This window comes from Gymnoscopelus microlampas (genome assembly GCF_963454915.1).
Source record: "Gymnoscopelus microlampas genome assembly, chromosome: 1".
In the NCBI taxonomy this organism is placed as follows: domain Eukaryota; kingdom Metazoa; phylum Chordata; class Actinopteri; order Myctophiformes; family Myctophidae; genus Gymnoscopelus; species Gymnoscopelus microlampas.
Window position 1 is genome coordinate 19,537,663 of NC_139962.1, and position 12,897 is coordinate 19,550,559.

The following is a 12,897-nucleotide window of genomic DNA, read 5'->3' on the forward strand; positions in this document are numbered from 1 at the left end:
GTGGAAGTGTGGAATACAGTGGACATCAATACAAGGTAAGTACAGCTATACACACTGTTCACCGTGGAAAAGAAAGGATTGTCATAACAAGTAAAGTTAGTAATTAATAGTTCACATGTACAAAATAAGACACGTTTTACTTGTGTGATATTTCATTTGACATGTTTGGATTATCTATTGGGATATCACAGCTATCTTAGAGAGCTGTGATATCCCAATAGAGTCAGTCTTATTGCTTTATTGCTTTAGCCTCTCTACTATCACAGAATGCAGCAGCATTCAGACCTTCAGGACAATTAGACCATTTCTCCAATCTTTGCCTTGCACTAGAGGTAGTTAGGTTTGAAGGAAAGCCGGTGCTGAATATTTCTTCTATCTAAATGAAAGGAAATACTGTAGGCTACTGTATTATGTGTCTGCAATTAGATCCTCCAAGCTTTGCAGAAGATAGCAGGCTGGAAAACAATGTTTATCTCTTTAATATACATAGTGTACCAGTACATACATCAGTCTTTACCAATCTCTAGAATAATTATAATCACTGTATATTGTATTTGAATTTTCTTTGTAATTACCGGTACTGTAGTCTATAAATTCTTTAATCCTCTCAATTTGGAAATCTTCCTTGTTTGTTATCGTCCTTATTGAAGTGTTTAGGGTTGTCCTTTTTTGTCTTCTTATATGCATAGCTTTTATTACAGAATCATTATTTTTCATGTATAGGTATTTGTAGCTTAGATTTAATGCTTTTAATATGACTCCTTTTAGCCTAGTTTTGAAAGGTGGTGTATTTTACTGAAGCAAGAACAGAAAAGAGTGTGTTATAACATCAAAACCGTGATGTTGCTTACTATAGTACACTACACAGTCTTCTATTGATTATAACAACAGTTTATTCACATACTGTATCTGATTTCATATTGTGAATTAGGCGATCTCAAGCTTTGATGAACAGTTAATTGATGTTATATAAATAACACACAACTTACTCAAGACTCTTTACTAAACACTGATATGGCTGCTATGTGACTTAAAAGTTAAAAGAGGAGGGTACTCACTGGCACACTGGCATAAGTGTGTTAAATTCCCATCACATCTGTATGCAAATTCATTCAAACTGAACTCTGACTGGGGAGGGAGTCTGTGAGATAGGTGGGTTATTGCTCTGAGTCTAATGATCATTACAATGTCCTGATGTGACAGAAAATATAAAACAAAAAGAAGAAAATATTTTTGGCACTTCAATGGCATGTCAAAAAGGTTGCCGACCCCTGGTCTAACCTAATCAGTGCTCTAGGCTATAGAAACACAGTCAGATTGATTTCACATAGGGTTTACCTTACGTTTTTCACCAATCTGAAGACAATGTTGTGGCTTTTCTTGTGTATCACCTTTCCATCTCCTCAAGCTTAATTTATTTTTTTCTGCAGTGATGTATTATAAGTATTATAATGACCTCACATGACCCTCAGCCAAACAATTTGCTGGATCAGATTCAACTGTTGTATAATGTATTATTCATGTTTGTAATAGACTAAAGATTGATGTATGCTTCCGCAACAGAGTGGAAATATTTTCAACTGAAGTTATTATTATTATTGTTGTTGTTGTTGTTGTTGATGATGATGTTGTTGCTGCTGTATTTATGCTTTGGTGACAAAGTGCAGCCAAAGCATAAATCAAGTTCAACAGACTCTACTGAACGCTGATATAGCTACATTTGATGTAGAGCACAAGACTAATCTCTCTCAGACAGATTTCTCATGGGTTACCCTGATTCTTTTCTCTAGTCTGAGGACAATGTGGCTGGCTCTTCTTGCAGTACTCCATCTCTCCCAAGCTCAGAATGATTGCCTCACACACCCTTCCTTCAGGCAGCCTGGTCAGTAAAAACTAAAGCCTTTACTCTATACGTCTGACTTTCCATTCCTGCCTTCCCCCTCTCCTCTCTTTATTATCCTGCAACCCAATAGCAGTCAACAGTGACAACCTTTCCATTTTGAGAAGTATTTACTTTCACTGTCAAATGTGTTTCTGCTCTTTTATTGAACACTAAAGGGATTTGCAATCTGTTTCTACAGGGAAGTGTTTTGAAGGAAAATGCAGGATTATGTCTAAACTATATCATGTTCAATGAACATTTGGTTGAGAGAGACCATGCCATGATGAATGTATTGAAGACTATGGCAGCAGACCAGCAGTATTGATGAAACCTCATATTCTTAAAGGGAAATTCCACGGCAAAGCAATATTCAAATCACTTACCAGATCAGTTCATATCCGGATTAAATCTGATTAAATCTGGCCTAGGCCGTGGCGTCGCGGTCTAGGCACCCTTAGTTGAAATCCCTGAACAGACAGCGTGCCGCGGGTTCGCGTCCCGTTCCCGACGGCCTTTGCTGCGTGTCTTCCCCCATCTCTCTCCCCATTTCCTGTCAGACTATTTTCTCTGTCCCTCTCCAAATAAAGCAATAAAAGCCCCCCAAAAAAAATCTTTAAAATCTGATTAAATCTGCCTATGCTATGTGGCTGTCCAGAGTAATCTGTGCATCGTATACCATATAGTTATACATGCAGAAAATAAGGTATGTGTTTGACAATTTAAAATTCAGGCATTTAGCAGACACCCTTATCCAGAGCGATTTACAATAAGCAAGATAATCTCATACAATGCAAACAATGTACCATCAAAGTAATAGGCCTAATCTGTACATTTAAATGATAGGATACCCGGTAAAAAGAAAAAAAGTAACAAAAACATAAGAACGAATGACCAAAGGTAGCCAGGTCAGTCACTAACATCAATCAAGCAGGGGGGGGGGTACAGGAAGAGTGAAGTGGATAAGGGGTAAGGTGGAGTTTGAAGAGATGAGTCTTCAGATTATGACAAAAAATTGGAGCCAGGAGGGAGTAGTCTTTTTTTTTTTCATTAATATTTTTATTGAAAGTTAGGTACAAAATCAGTTTGTTCAGTATGATCGCATATATCAAGCTTGTTTTAAGCACACATGAAATGAAAAAGGAACAATTTAAAATAACAGGAGGGAGTAGTCTGGGAAATATGGAGCATCGTCCCGGTGTTTCAGGGAAGCTATGAGAATTTCTCCCTTTGCATATATTGCAGCTGCTAATTTTGCAAATCCAAAACCCCCAAAACACAAAAAAAAACTTGATTGACTGATTCAACTCATACATTATATGAATGAAAATTATGACTTGTACTTTCTTCTCAGATCCTTCAGATATTAAAGTCTTCTGTGGTTCTGAGAGGGTGGAGCTCGAGGTTCTGTTGTGTCCAGCCTACTATAATGGATACAACGAATCGCTGATGGCCCTCAATTCTCAGAACAGGGATGAGTGCAAAGGGTTGATGGACTGGACAGTGGACCCACCTGTTCTCAGGTGGACCATCGGACTGAGGGCCATTTCAACTTGCGCCAACGTTTTGACGGTATGTTCAAATCACATTCAACATGCAAGAACCACAAGTGCAACAAATGATTGACGATTGTATTTTATGTTAGCAATTAAATATTCTTATCTCTCTCTATCTGTCTAACAGATCACTAGGGAACAGGGTGAAGGAGCCCTCGCTGACTATTCCAATCTCCAATACCTCAACATTGAAGGCATGGTAAACTCCATAGATACTAGCGGCAGAGACATCTCCTACCTTCAAGCGATATTGTATAAGTTCTCCTGCTGCTATCCACTCCTGTACCTGGTTGAAAAGAATGAGATGAGTATGTAAGTGGCCCTCCAGCAACTCGTATATGGTACCTCTAATCATCCAAAAAACGCACAGATTTTATATAAAAGAGAAAATGTGAAAATGTATTCAAAATAAATCAGTCCCAGGAATTGGACACAGAAATCTAATATAATGTATTCTGCCCATTAGAGCCGCAGTAAGCCTGGCAGTACAGGACAAAAATGGGAGTTTCGTCAGCACATTGAGCATGAAACTCTTCGCAGTAAGTTCTCAGATTAATGTTTTATGGAAATACAAGGGAAGAAGGCGTTTGCTTTATCATCCATGTTAAATAAGTGAATCTTTGAATTGCAATCGAAACTTCACACATCACAGTTAATATATTTAATTTGCTAACATTAAAAGTAGGATTCCTCATATTTGTGTCTAACACGGTACACCAAATAATGTTTCTAGTTCACTCTAGCCCATTTTATACAGAATATCTGAGAGCCCAGTGTAGATAGAAGATGATCACATTATGCAAGGTTTACAGTATTTGAAGTGTCATGCAATGATTTGTTTTAATGTGTATGGAAATATGTTTTAAGAGTGATCTTAAAACCTTAGAACTCAAATCTTGCTAAATGTGAGGGGAAAATGACAAGAAAACATGTACTTTTCTAGGATCACACCTACACGAACGCGCTGCAGATCCCCAACAAAGGCCTGGAGCTGAAGACCAGGGTCTTTGTAGAGGTGAAGGCCTCTAACCTCACAAATAGGTACCCCACACTCACATTATTGTCTCCACCATGCCGGACGGCCAAAGGCCAGAGACTATGTTTTCTCCCCTGTCCGTCCAGCCGTGTGCCAGTGTGACTGTGAACAGTTAATCTCCGGCACCGTTGACCGATCAGCGTGAAACTTTGTACGCACACTCCCAGTAGGCCAAGGAAGGACTTCTGACACATTCTGTCAAATTGGCCTCATGGAGGAGCTATAGCGGGCAGTTTCACGTTTCAACCATAGGTCATACAATCAAAATGATTTTTCCCTAGATTCCACGGCCATTGTTTTTTTTTGCTATTTAGCATTTTCGTCAAAACACACTTTTTGCTACTACCCCTATCGGATTCTGTCCAATACTGGTACACATAATCTCTGTGCTCACATGATCAAGATTTATTTGTCAGATTTTTCTGACATTGTGATTGCCGATTGCCGTGAAATTGTACACGCACATTCCCAGTAGGCCAAGGAAGAACCTCCATCCCAATATGTTCAAATCGGCCTCATGGTGGCGCTATAACAGGCCGCTTCATATTTTGGCCTATAATGTTTGAACCATGATAGGTCAATGCAATCAATTTTTTCCCCTAGATTTCTTGCAACTCCCCATAAAAGCTATTTGTGCCAGACTAGATTTTCTGCCATTTTGCGTTTTCTTCTAAACACATTTTGCTACAACTTCTGCCACTCAGATTTGTCATATTCCATTCCAATTGTCTATAACTACCTTCCAAAGTTGGAACCCTGGATAGGCAACCCGGCCTGGTGGAGACTTTCCTAGTTATCAACATGAATTTCCAGCAGGGATAAAGTACGTGCCGAATCCATCACGGTGCTTACGGCTTGCCGAGTGTCTATAAAAACACTCCTAAGAATGAAGCTGGGCAGGGAGGGCAATATTTGTCACTGACACATACTCCTACAGGCTGGGGTGGCACCTGTCAGCGGGGAATGTTGAACGGGAGGAGTAGGATGGAGGCGCTACGTCCTCCTGGCGAGTGCACTGGCAGGTGAGCCAGTAGGGTACAACAGCAGTGCCGAGTGAGTGGGAGGAATGAATTGGCTTAACTACTAAATTAGGAGAAAAAAGGGGTAAAAATAATTGTCTACCCAATGAATTTCCTGTGGGCATAATCTCTTTCGCTCAGATATTGAGGTTTTCAGAGCCACACGTTATGCCATGCCTTGATTAATCTATACAAAATAAAGTCCTAACTTTCATCAGTTCTAGAAAGTATCTATTTGCAACAACTGTATTGACTGCACTATCTTTTTTTAAAATATTTGTTCTATATTGTATTCTAAACATGGTAAATAATGGGTGTTTCTATTTATTCTTTTGATATAACCTTTTATTGATGGCAACAAACTTCCCCCACAGATTCAATGTTCTGCTGGACCGATGTTATGCCACGCCTACCCCCTTCGCTATGAGTAGCACCTATTATAACCTCTTTATTGGGTAAGTGCATCAACCTTCATGGAACAGTGAAAACACACAAATCTTACAAAACAATACAAAGGTTTCAGACTTCTTTCAGATATCAGGTTGATATAAAACAACTAAGTGTATGTGATATAGAAAATCCAATCTGGCCCTAGTGAGCTAACTAGAGTATTTGTAGATGTTGTGGTTAATTTGGAGCAGGGGAAAATCCAGTCAGGTCTTTCACTTAACCTGTAGTTTTAAATGTAGATACAAAATACACAGTGGTGTGCAAATATGGCAGGGGGTTGCCTTCAACACCTTAGTGTGAACTAGGCCTACTGTACTGTATGTTCAAAGAAAGTATCAAAGAAGTCAACTTAAAATGTTTTCAAAATGTTTGTTACATAAAACACATAAGAAGGTTAAAATGTCCTCCCACAGTTGTGACCGGGGTGACCAAACAATACTGCATGTGAATGGATTGCAGCAGGATGCTCGTTTTAGTTTTGAGGCCTTCAGATTTGTCCAGCATGAGAACAGGACCTTGTCGACCTTCTATATCCACTGTGCCACCAGACTCTGTGAGAGCAGCACATGCGCCTCCCTCATTCAGGTATACTTCAGTCTCCTTGCTGTCCTTGTTCTCTGGAACATAGACCCCTTAACAGACGACGTCATACTGGCTGCGTGCAGCCAGTATGCGCGCAACGAAACCCATTATATCAGGTCTCGTTAGGACGCGTCTCACTAGCCAACACACACAAGAGGGGGTTGGGGTGTGCTGAAACCAGTGCACCCCGAAACAGGTTGGGAATTGATTGCGTGAAACAATCACCTGTGCGTCCAGGCTCAATGTTAGTAAACAAATAATTGGTCTATGTATTGCAGATTGTATTTGCTATGCTACAGAGATACATTATCTCTGTATTGTTGTAAGCTGTAACCTATACAGTATGTACAGTATCCTGTAAACCTTGTGTCTATAGTGATCCTTTTTCAAATGCTAGTGAGAAGAATACTAATAGGAAGATATTATACCTTTTTCAAATGCTAGTGAGAAGAATACTAATAGGAAGATATTGTACCTTTTTCAAATGCTAGTGAGAAGAATACTAATAGGAAGATATTGTACCTTAGGAAGATATTAAACCTTTTTCAAATGCTAGTGAGAAGAATACTAATAGGAAGATAATATACCAAGATATTATACCACACACATTGAAAGGATCCTATTACGTTACGGTTTTAATTGTTTCTTTTAAGTAACAATTAATACATTGACAAGAACTGTACATGTTGCATTCAGACGTACACTGTAATGGGTTTCATTGAAACCTGCCAGTGTTGCAGACACGTAATTACATACATACCTTTTACATTCTTTAAGCAAAGTGCTTTAAAGGTCTGCAAAATCACCTTGAAATATTTTAAGAAAACTATACACGATAGTATATTCTCTCATTGGACAGAACTGTTCCAGCACTACCAATAGAAGACGCCGTAGGGCTGATGACACAGAGAGCACCTCAGTGAGTGACGAGGCCACTGTCACCTCAGGCCCCATTTCAACACATGCAGGCAACGGTGAGAAACTGAATGTTATAATGATATAGGTATATTCCGACTTTCGATGCATGGGGCTGCAGCAGCAGAATAATTAAGGTATAGTATATTCAGTACAGTATCTGTAATGGCTGGAATGTCATGGAGGTTATGGAGGCTGTAGCCTTGATGCCCCGCTCTCATTGTCCCTGTCAATATATATTTTTAGACACCAGTGTTGTTTGTTCGGAATTCTTAACGCTCCCTGACTCTGCATCCCCATCTTCAAGTGAGTCCAGTGACTCTGATTCGCTGATTACGAAGTCTAGGGTTGAGTGTATGTACTCAGGAAGTTGTACAAATATTGGTAATTTAACAACAACAAACAATTATTTTTTGAAATAAACAGTATATTAAAAATCCTCCTTCGTGCTCGGGTGGCGCAGTGGTAAAGTAGCTGCCCACCACCGCAGAGGTTGTGGGTTCGAAACCAATGCCAAGCTAATAGAAACTATAGCCTTTCTCCTCCTGGAAGCTTGCTGAAATGCCATTGTTATTGCATTAATAACCATTTTAAAAAGAGGTTTGAAATCTTGTGTGAAATTATCAAACCTGCCTACTGATGATGTCACTGGTACTGTAGGCAGGTGTCTGGACTGTCCAGAGCCCTCCTCTGAAACATAGAGTGAGTGGACAGAAATGGTGCCATCTCCCATCTTATAATGAGTATGAGTGAGGACCAATTATATGAACATAAGGTTGAAAATGGGTGAAGTGGTCTGTTAAGTTCAATTCATAATTAAAAAGAAAGAAAAGAAAATCCTGTTGCTCGGAGGTTTTCTTTAGGTATGAATGAATGACCTGAAGGTTTTAATGGCTCTCTCTATATTCTGCACATTCTGAAGGGATGCACTAGCTTATCTCAACGATGCCTATCGGGTCATCTACTGAGAGACAGCTGGCTTTTCAGCTCTCACGTACAGTTTTCTGAACATTCAAAAATCCTCAGTGTTCATTTATCTATTTGTAACTCAGAGAGAGAGTGTACAAATGCAACCAAATGGACCCTTACGAGAGCATGTGGTTACATTTGTACACTCAGTTAAATTAACATTGAGGATTTTACTGTGCATGCATTGTATTGCCTTATTTTGTTTTCTGTATGTGTACTATCAGAAAAGTAATCCGTAAAATGGTAGATACTGATGCTCTATATCTGATTTCAGCTGCTCAGCGTACTCAAGAGAATGGAGCTGTGCTGGGCATTGTCATAATAATATGGATCTTTGGAATCCTATACCCTGACAGTTTTCATCAGTTGTCACAGCTATAACCCAAACAACAGCTGCAGCAAGGGAAACCTGTAATCCTTTTTCAAATCTAGGCAGTGGACACGCTCTCCCGCCCAGAGGACGTGTTCTCCATTCTAGTGGCACGTTCTCCCTTCCAGAGGACATGTTCTTCATTACAGTGGACGTGTTCTCCCTTCCAGAGGAAGGGGGATTTACGTTAAATCAAGAACATGAGGAAACAGAAAAGAGGAGAGGCTTTCATGTTTTTGTACAGGTGCATGCTAATGAAAGCGAATCCTCTCTGGCTTGCCTTCTCTTGCCTGACGACTAGCCCTCTCTAGATTGTGTCATGAAATAATATTTTATTCCAAAGATTATTATTAGGCTTAGAAGAAAAAAAATATCTGAATAATTATAGAGCACTTATGTACTGCTTTCTCAAACTGGGGGAATTTAATTAAGCTTTTAAAAATCTTATCTTATTAGGGTTATGCTTAGGTGGGTCTCATCAAAAAGATGATTTCTTCTAAATAACAGTCATTTAAATTTAGGCAGACGGTTTGTGTGTGTGTGTGTGTGTGTGTGTGTGTGTGTGTGTGTGTGTGTGTGTGTGTGTGTGTGTGTGTGTGTGTGTGTGTGTGTGTGTGTGTGTGTGTGTGTGTGTGCGTGCGTGCGTGCGTGCGTGCGTGCGTGCGTGCGTGCGTGCGTGCGTGCGTGCGTGCGTGCGTGCGTTTATATATATAATATTTGTTTCTTTATAATGACAATTTCTAATTGTTTTCTGTAATTTAACGACCGATCATAATCAAGCTATTCTGTATATCTTAACAGTGTTATAGTGATTGTACAGTAATGTGAACAGTGTACAGCTAAACACCTTTGTATCATCATGGAGTGATGTCTACCTATATTAATACAAATGTTTCAGTATTTAAAATGTATTGTATTTTTTATGAGAAAAAGGGGGTTGCAGGTTTAAGATTAAGTGGGCATCATCCATTGCAAATGTTTTATTAGAGTATGCTGAGATTCAGTATGCCCTTTGAAGAACTCACCTTGAGGAGGTTAAAGGTAAGCCAAAGCAACTAACTACTTTTTTCAGTTCCTCTGAAGTTAATGCATATTAACAAGTTGGTAGTGGATGTAACACCTGCAACAATCTTTCAAAGGCACAAGTGAGATCTCTGGCATTAACAGCTTGTTAGACCAGTGGTTCTCAAACTGTGGTTCGGGACCCCCAGGGGGTACCCCACATGATTTTTGGGGGGTCCCCAGATGACAGTGAAGTGACAATGTAAGGACTTTTAAGACCTTTTTAATAAAAAAAAAAAAAAAAAAGACTATTATAAATTGTCAAATAATAAGAAAGAAGAAAAAAATATGAAAATAGCCGATCTACAAGCTTGTAGATCTGCTATTTTCATAATATGCATCTGTGGAACCGAGTCAAACTAAATGTAATGTCTCAACTCTTACAATTCCAAGTGCTTGTCAGGGTGGGGGTCCTTAGTTCAATTATGATTATTTTGGGGGGTCGCGGCCTGAAAAGGTTGAGAACCAATGTGTTAGACAACACAACAAAGACAGTTCTTACACCAGTGCTGACAACCTATACCATATACACTGCAAAACGTTACATTGTTGACCTGCTAACATTCTTCAATACCTTGTGCCTCTCCTACGTTTGTTACGTTAACGACAGAGTATAAATTAAGCACATGAAAGAAAACTGCAATGGATGCACTCAGAGATGGCTGCATTTTCCGAACACAGGGTATTATGTTCTTTCTTTAGTTTTAGCTTGATGGTTTTCTTTTTTATTCTTTGCTAGTTCTCTCTTAATAAAGTTGTTTATTTTGTTTTGTTGTAAATCAACTTTGAGTACCAAGAAAAGCGCTATATAAATTTGATGTATTATTATTATTGTTATTATTATTTCTTCACTGTTTGGGATATTGGCAGCACAATATTGGTTTCTTTGATACAGTTAAGGGAGCCTGCTATTTAATGTACCTTTGTTAAGTAATACGGTAGTTTTTATATATTTTATTAAGTCAATTTTGTAAAAACTAATTTTGTTTGCTTGTTTGTTTGTTTTTTTGTACACTTGGCATACATTTGTTACTGAATAAAGTTTGTAGGAAGAAATGTGTCCCTCTGGTAGTTCTAACTATGCTATACAGCCTGTTCAGATCTCAATACTATGGAATAATGCACAATAAACTGTTGACAAATATGACAGTTATTCAATTTCAAAATAAGGATTTGATATATAGCCTTTCTTACTTAAGTAAATCCCAACTAACTTATTAACTGTTTTTTTTTTTCACAGATCTAAATTAATTTTCATGTCGGCCTATATATGGGTTTAGCTTGCGAAGTGTTGTATGGAAATTGCAATGTAGACCAAGGTTTCCATTTCATCGATCAATGTATTTAACAGGTGAACAGGCGCTGATATAGGGGTCAGTTGTGTGGTGTATGATTTAAGACACACACAAGACCACCTAAAAAGGATTTTCAGAGTCTTGCCTCTGTATAATCACCTCTTCATGCATTTATTTAGTTGTTCTTTTACAGTTGTGACTTGTGGCTGCGCTTGCAATGCAGCTAAGTCATCATCTTATAGTCATGCAACTCCAAATGTTATCTTGATCTGAAACACAGTTCTCTGGTTTCATAAATAAATATGTCAAAAATGTTTGAATTGCCTGAGATCATAAGGACTCAGATTTAGGGTAGGTTACCGTACACTGCGATACCCTGAGTATGAGAAAATGGACCTGTAAGTCCCCACGCAGGACTTCACCATGTAGGTTGAGTGAAGCTGTTAAGGCTTCACTCATACCAAACATTTTATAAAGTGAAGTCATTTTGGAAAGGTCATGGGGTCACCAAATTGAGTTCATCTATAGATTTTGAGACATCTTGTGCGCAAAGGTGGCGTTTTGACTTGAAGGTGGTGCTAGATGAAAGCTCATTGGGTCACTCAAATGGTTAGGGTTCATCCTCCAAGGAACAAAATAAGTAAAAGTACATTTACTTTTGGTACTTAAATCTAGTATGCTGGTATAGCTTTTACCATCAGAGATTGTTTTCTGACCCGCTTTCATAATTATATTGTCCTCTTGCAACATAATAAAAGGCTCAGAAATCAGTCATATTCACAAATTGTATTTGTAAAGAAAAAGTAAGCATATGCATCCATCAACATCCTTTACTTGTATAGCAGCTTCTGACATTTAGCTTACATAGATCTAAGCACAATAATAAATATGATGATTTAAGCAGTCTCTGAATACGTTTTATAGATTGTCCATATTCAACATTCAAAGCTGATCTAATGTGGGTTTGTATACTGTGTGTGATTGTGGACACACACACACACACACACACACACACACACACACACACACACACACACACTGTTGAAAGGTACAACAATGTAGCAATTTTTAGTTTTACAACAAATAATTCTGCATGTGATATTAGCAAGACTAACCGGTTTGCTGTTGAGCAAGGTTCATGTCTTCTCAGCATTCTCAGCTCAATCTAAATATGATACAAATTAATATAAAATGGCAACAATGACATTCAGGATGTGAAACAAACTACTTTGGTCCACTCATCTCAGAACTGAGCATATCGCTAGACATATATTCAATTTAAGTCTTTTAGTAAAATCCTCAGTGTTCATGTATACATCTGTAACTCGAGTGAACAAATGTAACCAAATGGATCTGTATGGGTGTTAAATTAACACAGAGGATTTTACAGTGTGCCAAAGGACAAATGATTTGACAACCAGATAGGGTTGCTTTCACGCCTTGATGTCATTGTAGCTTCATTTACCAAAATTGTGATCCTCCAATAGACAAAAAGTGCGTCAGTGGGATAGCTATATAAAATGACATTTCCAGAATTAAAATAAATGCTCTGCCATTTTTGTATCATAACACCTTTGACATTTATACTGGAAAGAAAGTCATGCATAGGGTTGCAAAACTCCAGGAATATTCAAGGTGGAAACCTTCCATGGGAATGAATGGGAAATAATGCGAATATAATGGAAAAGATTTTGCTCGGGCTGTAATTACCATTACCATGTCATATGAAGAAACATGTCCTTTAATAATTAATTCATTTGCCAA

General features: G+C 38.5%; 1 protein-coding gene across 1 annotated transcript; it reads left to right on the forward strand.

Moving 5' to 3' along the window:
• Positions 1 to 3,211: 3,211 nt before the first annotated feature.
• On the forward strand, positions 3,212 to 9,077 carry LOC311042960 (zona pellucida-like domain-containing protein 1; the record flags this gene model as incomplete). The annotated part of the gene is made up of 8 exons (XM_084054070.1): positions 3,212 to 3,451; positions 3,563 to 3,747; positions 3,902 to 3,974; positions 4,379 to 4,476; positions 5,865 to 5,945; positions 6,354 to 6,525; positions 7,382 to 7,496; positions 8,905 to 9,077. The coding sequence occupies 8 exons, from the start codon at positions 3,212 to 3,214 to the stop codon at positions 9,075 to 9,077; spliced, it is 1,137 nt and encodes a 378-aa protein (XP_083910196.1).
• Positions 9,078 to 12,897: the final 3,820 nt, after the last annotated feature.